The sequence below is a fragment of the Colobus angolensis genome, unplaced genomic scaffold, assembly GCF_000951035.1.
Source record: "Colobus angolensis palliatus isolate OR3802 unplaced genomic scaffold, Cang.pa_1.0 Scaffold86, whole genome shotgun sequence".
NCBI lineage: Eukaryota > Metazoa > Chordata > Mammalia > Primates > Cercopithecidae > Colobus > Colobus angolensis.
This window is the reverse complement of record NW_012122487.1, coordinates 3,447,811-3,456,959: the sequence shown is the minus strand read 5'-3', so window position 1 is coordinate 3,456,959 and position 9,149 is coordinate 3,447,811. Positions and strand designations below refer to the sequence as shown.

General features: G+C 44.4%; 1 protein-coding gene across 1 annotated transcript in view; it reads left to right on the top strand.

Annotated features, from left to right (window-relative positions):
* Positions 1-307: 307 nt before the first annotated feature.
* ACER2 (alkaline ceramidase 2) overlaps positions 308-9,149 on the top strand; it is a 44,654-nt gene continuing 35,812 nt past the window's right edge. The window contains exon 1 of the mRNA XM_011930356.1: positions 308-573. Within this exon, the coding sequence (XP_011785746.1) occupies positions 466-573 (108 nt within the window). The 5' untranslated portion in view covers positions 308-465. The remainder of the gene's footprint in view (positions 574-9,149) is intronic.

The window sequence follows — 9,149 nt, the reverse complement described above, 5'->3', positions numbered from 1 at the left end:
TTTCTTTTTATTTTAAATTTTTTGCCAGGGAGAGTTCTGGCGCTCCTTCAATCCGGGGGCGCCTGCGAGTCTGAGCCAGGAGATGGGCGTGGGCAGGCGTGGGTAGCACCATCTAGCCCCTGGCCACCTGCCGGGTGCTGGGTAGTCTGGAAGCGTCTGGAGCCCGGACCCCGCCTCCCGGCGCCCCACCCTGGACCCCTCCTTCCACTCGGGTCCCGCCCCACGACGGGCGTGGCTTCCAAGGGGGCGGGGCCGGGGAGGGCCTGCGAACGAGTCACGTCCCACAGGCTAGGCTAGGCGAGGCGGGGCGGAGCGCGGGAGGCCGGCTGGGAGGCGCACATCCGGCGGCTGCCCGGTACTTCATAAAGCCGCTCTCGCGGCGGGCTGTCGCCGCGGTTTGCCTCTGCAGCAGCTCTGGGCTCTTCTCGGCTGCGGGAGCAGCTGCTTCAATGCTCCAGAGTGGCCATGGGCGCCCCGCACTGGTGGGACCAGTTGCAGGCTGGCAGCTCGGAGGTGGACTGGTGCGAGGACAACTACACCATCGTGCCTGCTATCGCCGAGTTCTACAACACGGTGCGGGGCGAGGGAGAGGGGAAGGCAGGCGGGCCGGCGGGAGGGGGCTGTCCCCGCGCCGCAGCGTCTGGAAGCTGGACGTGGGTCCCTGCGCGTATCTGGGGGCATTCTCTCCAGGGGCTGAGTCAGTCCACACCCCCTCCTCAGCACGCTCCTTCCAGTTCTCCATCTGTCCTCCTCTCCTGTCCCCATTCCCGACAGCTGGGCTCCTCTTCCTCCTCCTGTCATTTTTTGTGTTGTGTGTGTGATGGTCCTATTGTCTTGTTTGGCCCTCACGCGTCCAGAACCAGGGGCTGTGTCAGCCCATTCTCCTTGTTTGGGTCAGTTGGGGGCGGTGAACCTGCCGGGACAAGTCTCTTCCTCCCCTGGGATCTCTGTGGCGTGACGCACTTGGGTCGCATTGTGCGTTTTTGCCCTGAATACCTGCTCTCAGCGTGCTGGGAAGAGCACGCCCCCCGGCAGGTCCCCGCGGCTGGGGTCACTCCCACCAGGCAGACTTGCCCCAACCCCAAGAACATGCCTATAATGGTCGAGTTATTTTTGGTCAGAATCAAGTTAATTACTACTCGTTCTTTTTTTCTTGCCTTTAGTGTCCTGTCTTGCGCAAGCCGCTAATTCAACTCCCCCAGGACTGTGCTTTCTCCAGTTCTGAAGTCTGAGGGGTGAAAGGAAAGTTTGGGAGTGATAATGTGCGGGTTTTGAACTTGTCTAGGTCCCTAGATAAGGGTGAGCAGAAACTTCCCCATTATAGAATCCTGGGTGTTTTTAGTTCTTGTGGTAGGGAAGGGTTGCAGCTGGGAGAGGAAATGCCTCTTATTTGTGTATTTCCATGGCTCAGAATCCTGGTACAGAATGTGAGACTTTGCGTGGTCATTTCTGTGGCTTATCTTTTCACCGCCCAAACAAGGAAAACAGGAACTCCTGGTTTGGGTCACTGTGAATTTGAGGTTGTTGTTTAAGACTTTTCCTTCTGGATTTGCTAGAGAGAATGTCTTTGGCAGGAGTCAGGTGCTTACTGCCTGTAGGAATCTCAGATGATCTAGTCCCTGCCCTTTTATTCATCTGATGAGAAAACTGGGCTGTTGAGGAGGGAGCTGTCATGCTCACATTTCTGGCATGGCTGGGGCCACAATCCAGAAGTCTGGGCTCTCCCTTCCCTCAGTGCTGAAATCCATGGCTGGCTTCCATACAAACACTCCTGCTTCTTTTTTTATGATTACGTTAGTTCCTTAAGAAAACATAAGGCTGGGCATTGTGGCTCACGCCTGTATTCCTAGCACTTTGGGAGGCCAAGGCAGGTGGATCGCTTGAATCCAGGAGTTCGAGACCAACCTGGGCAACATGGCGAAACCTCATCTCTACAAAAAAATACAAAAATTAGCTGGACATGTGGCACGCACCTGTTGTCCCAGTTACTGGGGAAACTGAGGTGGGAGGATCACCTGAGGCTGGGAGTTGAAGGCTGCAGTGAACCGAGATCGCGCCACTCCACTCTAGCCTGCGCAACAGGGTCTCAAAGAAAACCTGGCCCTCTGCTTTCTACAGCGACTATGAAAGACAGTTAGTGGAAGTGGCCATGACTTATCTATTACATAACCTCTCAGAGCATGCTGTCAGAGGTAAATAGTTGCACACAGAGGATGGGCTGGAGTAGTTCTGGGTACTTTCAATAAGGAGAAACACCAGTGGTAACACAAGTTGTCCTTTTGTAAATAACGAATATAGTGAAAGAGTAAGGATTTCACCAGAGTTCAAGAAGAAGAGACAGCTTGATGACAGGTTCTCACACACTTAGCAAGGTTATTATATGTGGAGTCTGGGGTCTATAGAGAGGGAGGGTCAAGCTTGGTTATTTTGGCCAAAAAAGCTAGTGTATTGCTTCTCTGAGTCTGTCTTGAAAAGTGTCATAGGGCTGGATGAAAGGGAGAGTTTGTCTTCACTTTTAATCTAGTCCCATTGGAGCTATTACTCTATGTAGTGAGTGCTAAAGTCATTTTCAGAAATGAGCGGTTGATCCTCAACTGCAGTGTCTGACTGATTAGCCCAGCTGGCCCATCTGACAAACTTTATTCCTTGGAATACTCATAAACCACAAAAATTGCCTTGGCAAAGCAGAGAGCGTAAGGTGTCAGATAATAAGGTCATTGCCTAGCTTTGTTGAGTGTAAAGTCCAAGGAATTTAGCAAAAAATGTTTCTTCCCCTCTGTTCCTATTAAAAAAAATTTTTTTTGAGACAGTCTTGCTCTGTTCCAGACTTGAGTGCTGTGGTGCAATCTTGGCTCACTGCAACCTCCGCCTCCCAGGTTCAAGCGATCCTCCCAAAGTGCTGGGATTATAGGCGTGAGTCACTACGCCCGGCCTTCTTCCCCTGTGTTCTTACATACTACTTATATTTTGATGCTTATCACAGGACATTCCCGTGCTTATCTTACTCCTGTGTTGAGAAAGACAGTGAACTGTTATGTGGTGATAAATATCCTCTTGAATCCTCATAATAAGGCAACAGGTCTAATTACCCAGTTTATAGGAAACAAATAATCATTGCCAGTTTTGAGAAAAAGTTGGAGGAATTGACAATGTTAAATCAGGAGAAGACTGGGAGAGGGATCTAGAACCTTCTTAATGGGTCTTAGGGGTAGCACATCACTACTACACCTTCAGATACTACTATCTACCATTACTTATTTGCTATGTGTTGAAGCTCTGCTGGGTACTCTATACTCACCCTAGACAAAGGGTTCTATTTATTATATCCATTTGTTAAAGGTGGAAATTGGGGCCTAGAGAGTTTATGTAACTTGCTGTCGTCAAAAGCATAGCACAGCTGAAGTCAGAACTTAATCCATTTGACTCTACCAAGAGAGTTATCTTGAAGCTATAAGTGCCACTGTAACTAACTTAGATTTATCTATTTGGCATAGAATAGATATTTATTATTTAGTTATTGCATAACTTAGAACTCCTGTCTTGGGACCATTTTAGCGCTAGGATAAAACTCATAGTTTTTGATAGGAAAAAAGTTTACTTAAAGTAGTTTTTAAAATTACTATTTACTGTAAAAGTAATATGATCATGGTAAAAAATTTAGAGTATGTAAGTTGTAGCATGAAAAATACCCTTCTGTATCTTTCTAGATATTTTCTAGGCGTGTAAAAAGCACATGTATCTGTGTGTGCATATAAAATACACATGTATAAGGCCGGGGGCAGTGACTTATGCCTGTAATCTCAACACTTTGGGAGGCCGAGGCAGGCAGATCATTTGAGGTCAGGAGTTTGAGACCAACCTGGCCAACATGGTGCAACCTCATCTCTACTAAAAATACAAACAAATTAGCTGGTTGTGGTGGTATGTGCCTGTAATCCCAGCTACTCAGGAGACTGAGGCAGAAGAATTGCTTGAACCTGGGAGGTGGAGGCTGCAGTGAGCTGAGATCGCACCACTGCACACTCCAGCCTGGGTGACAGAGCAAGACTCTGTCTCAAAACAAACAAACAAACAAAAAACCCAACAACAACAACAACAGCAAAAGCGTGTGTAGCAAAATCATGAATACCTGAAGTTTTTTTCCAACCCATTTGAGAGCGTACTGTGTAAACTCTTATGTACCTTGTATTTTTCACTTAATATGTCTTGGAGATATTTCCATATCAGCTCATATAGTGCTCTCTTCCTGTTTATAATGTTTATACAGTGCTCCCTTTAATGGATTGATCATAATTTATTTATCTAATCAATCCTTATTGATGGACATTTCATATAGTTTCTGTTTGTTTTATTGTTTTCATTTTGGTTTTTGAACAGTGATTCAGTGAGTATCCTCATTCATGCATCTGGATGTACTTTTGCAAGTACTAATCTTAGATGGGGATTGCTGTGTCAAGGAGGATATTCACTTTAATGCTGATAATTACTGTGAAATGGCACACTAAAGAGAGTGCACTGATTTCCACTGACAATGTTTGGGCATACAAAACATTTTGCTTTGGCCTATGCAAATCTCTATTGCCTCAAATTTTATCATCCTTTGCTTCAGCCAAGCCTAATATCTCTTCCATGAACATGTAATTTCCTTTCACAGCCTTTTACTTGTGCACGTTTTGTACTATTTCTTCTAAATACAAATTTTATTGAATTGAGTTCCTTTTTATATTTTAAGATTTAAGACGCCCTGGCTGGGCACGGTGGCCCATGCCTATAATCCCAGCACTGTGGGAGGCTGAGGTGGGAGGATCACTTGAGGTCAGGAGTTTGAGGCCAGCCTGGCCAACATGGCAAAACCCCATCTCTACCAAAAATACAAAAAACTAGCCAAGTGTGGTACGCACCTATAGTCCCAGCTACTCGGGAGGCTGAGGCAGGAGAATTGCTTGAACTTGGGAGGTGGAGGTTGCAGTGAGCCGAGATCAGGCCACTGTACTCCAGCCTGGGTGACACAGCAAGATTCCATCTTAAGAAAAAAAAAAGAAAAGAAAAGATTTAAGGCCCCAGTCACATAGACCTAGCCACTTTGGAGAAAAGCTAGATCTGCCTTTTACCCACTGAGCTTGGCCTTTGGGGACTCTGTTGCTCAGCGGGGACTTGAGGACAGAAGGAAGTCAACTGATGGCTGAAAAGAATCTTGAAGCAAAATACATGCATAAAATCAGGTCATGATCTGTCACTTTCTGCTCTGTCCCCAGTCATCAAGATAAATAGACCTTTCGTTATATGCCAAGTCCTACATCCCACTCTCTTCAGGCTGAATCTATCTATCGGTCGATCTATCAATCTGAGCATTTACTGGGCAACAACTGTGTGCTTATTACAGAGACCAGCTCTATAAATAGTCATCTGGGTGGTGAGGGCTATGATAGAGGTGTGTACAAGCCGCTGAGGGTGTTAGTAGTAGTGTGCATGGGATTGATGTACTGTGAGGATAGAGTGGTGGTTTTTGCAAGAAGGCTACTGAATAGAGTGACCAAACCCATCCTGGGTTTTTGCCTGAGACTTTTCTGATTTTAAAACTGAACGTCCCATGCCTTGGGAAGCCCCCTCAGTCCCAGGCAAATCACGACAGTTGGTCATCCCAGGAACAGAAGTAAAACAATGGAATGGGTAGGTAGGAATCAGCACACAATAAAGATGGAGAGGCAATCCAATCAGCCAGGGTAAAAGTCCTCAGCCGTTTATGAACCTGCTGTCCAGAATATGTGCAGCCTGTTGTTTTGTCTTTATTTACCCTCTGTCTGGAAAGTGCACATTCAGATGCATCAGGATGAGACTGCAGTGTGTTCATGAGATTATTTTGTAGCAAATGTTATGTGGAAATTCGTAGAATGAAGAACTTTCTAAGGAAATAATACATTTTAAAAATCATGGACTAGGCGCAGTGGCTCACACCTCTAATCCTAGTTCTTTGGGAGGCTGAGGCTGGCAGATCACTTGAGTGCAGGCAAAGCTGGCAGATCACTTGACCAGCCTGAGCCACATGGCAAAACCCTACCCTGTCTCTACAAAAAATGTGAAAATTAGCTGGACATGATGGCACATGCCTGTGGTCCCAGCTACTCTGGAGGCTGAGCTCAAGGCTGCAGTGAGCTGTGAGCATGCTATAATCTAACAGTAGGCTTTAAAATATACCCCTTGAGTGAACTATTCTACAGTTTCAGTGACCAATACAATTTTGAGGGATACATCTCAGTAGAGATGGAGCCATGAGTCTGTTTTTAAACCATGACTGGTTTGCTTTTTTGTATTTCTTTTGGTGTTCATCTTTTTGTCTTGGGCAAAGTCTTCCACTAATTTGTTATTTTCCTTTCCATATATTGATGTCTTTAAAAGGTACAGTGGGGGCCAGCCAGCCTTGGTAGATGGACTAGGCAGAAGCAATAGTGTTATTTCAGTATTATTTGAAGCATATGGCAAAATAGTGCTTCTAAATGGTGCTTCTAATATGCACATTTAAAGAAACTGTTTGGGCCAGGTGTGGTGGCTTATGCCTATCATCCCTAACACTTTGGGAGGCCGAGGTGGGTTGATCACTTGAGGTCAGGAGTTCAAGACCAGCTTGGCCAACATGGTGAAACCTGGTTCCCTACTAAAAATACAAACAATTAGATGGGCGTGATGGCACTCGCCTGTAGTCCCAGCTACTTGGGGGAGGCTGAATCAGGAGAATTGCTTGAACCTGGGAGACAGAGGTTGCAGTTAGCCAAGATTTCGCTACTGTACTCCAGCCTGGGTGACAGAGTGAGACTCCATCTCAATAAATAAATAAATAAATAAATAAATAAATAAATAAAAATTAAAAATTAAAAAAAGAAAATATTTGACATCATAATTTTGCTGTAGGTGTGATAAATGACTTCATGCCTTTGCAAATAATATATAAATACATTTTAAAGTGATTAGTGTGTCCATTGCTAGTGGAAATATAACCCAAGAAAGCCATTATGGGACAGCTTGGGAGTAGATAGTTGCACTTAGCAGAAGCAAGGTAGATTGAGAGGACTTGAGGCACTAAAGATCTTCTGGGGTAAAAATCGCAATGCATTATATTTCTTGACATTATAAGTGAGACTGTAAATTGGTGCTCCTTCCACTGGAAAATGGCTAAACTGCTGCCATCTGCCTCACTTACAGCAAGTGAGGTAGATCTTTATTATCTGGGATGAAAAGGTTTGCAGGGAATATTGTTGAAGGAGAAAAGGAAGCTGCACAATGGGAATGTTACAATATGTGACATATATGTACCTATTCATGTAAATGTGAAGAAAATGAGGACAGTGGTTATCTCCGGGGAAGAGGCTAGAAAGGAAACTTTATTCCTTTTTCACAAGAACACATTCATGTATACGAAGGGAGAAAGATCAGGTTTTAAGTTACCTATGGTATAACAAATCCATTTTTCTTCTCCTCTTTCGTCACTCCCTTGATCCCCCTTCATCTCCTCCTCCCCATTCATCTCCTTTTCTTCCTTTTATTTCTAGTTTAACAAGAGGAAAGCCATGTTTACATCAAAGCCAAGAAACTGGTCATATGTGCACAGTGTGTGATGCACAGTGGGTGATGCGATTCACAATTTTTAGATGCTAGTGGAGGAGTTAAGCCAAGAAGGTCAGAATGTGGTTGGATGGGTTGGGGTTGAAAATCACCTGGGGGCAGTGGAAGGAGACGGCTCTGTGCAGATTGGCTCTCTGACTTCATCCAGCCCTGGAGCCTTTCAGGGCCCTCAGCTATATCCCTTTGTAAAACAAGGGATGGATTTTATTTTTATTTTTTATTTTATTATATTTTATTTTTTTGAGACTTGTCACCCAGGCTGGAGTGCAATGGCGTGATCTTGGCTTACTGCAACCTCTGCCTCCCAGGTTCAAGCGATTCTCTGCCTTAGCCTCCTGAGTAACTGGGATTACAGGTACCGGCCACCATGCCCAGCTAATTTTTTTTTTTTGTATTTTTAGTAGAGACAGGGTTTTGCCATGTTGGCCAGGCTGGTCTCAAACTCCTGATTTCAGGAGATCCACCTGCTTCAGTCTCTCAAAATGCTGGGATTATAGGCGTGAGCCACCCGTGCCCAGCCCAAGGGATGGTTTTTAAGATCCTTCTTAAAATGACCTTTTTTAAAAAGACCCTCTTACGGATCTTTGATTCTTAAAATGATTCCATTGAAAGTTAAGTTAAATTGTCTCTGTTTGCAGATGACATGATTGTATATTTAGAAAATCCCATCGTCTCAGCCCAAAATCTCCTTAAGCTGATAAGCAAGTTCAGCAAAGTCTCAGGATTCAAAATCAAGTGCAAAAATCACAAGCATTCCTATATACCAATAACAGACAAACAGAGAGCCAAATCACAAGTGAACTCCCGTTCACAGTTGCTACAAAGAGAATAAAATACTTAGGAATACAACTGACAAGGGATGTGAAGGACCTCTTCAAGGAGAACTACAAACCACTGCTCAAGGAAATGAGAGGACACAAACAAATGGAATAGTCCATGCTCATGGATAGGAAGAATCAGTATTGTGAAAATGACCATACTGCCCAAAGCAATTTATAGATTCAATGCTATCCCCATCAAGCTACCATTACCTTTCTTCACAGAATTAGAAGAAACTACTTTAAATTTCATATGGAACTAAAAAGCCTGCATAGCCTAGACAATCCTAAGTGAAAGCTACCTGACTTCATACTACAAGGCTACAGTAACCAAAACAGCATGGTACTGGTACCAAAATAGATATATAGACCAATGGAACAGAACAGAGGCCTCAGAAATAACGCCACACATCTACAACCATCTGATCTTTGACAAACCTGACAAAAACAAGCAATGGGGAAAGGATTTCCTGTTTAATAAATGGTGTTGGGAAAACTGGCTAGCCATATGCAGAAAACTGAAACTTCCTTACACCTTGTACAAAAATTAACTCAAGATGAATTAAAGACTTAAATGTAAGACCTAAAACCATAAAAACCCTAGAAGAAAACCTAGGCGATACCATTCAGGACATAGGCATGGGCAAAGACTTCATGACTAAAACACCAAAAGCAATGGCAACAAAAGCCAAAATTGACAAATGGGATCTAATT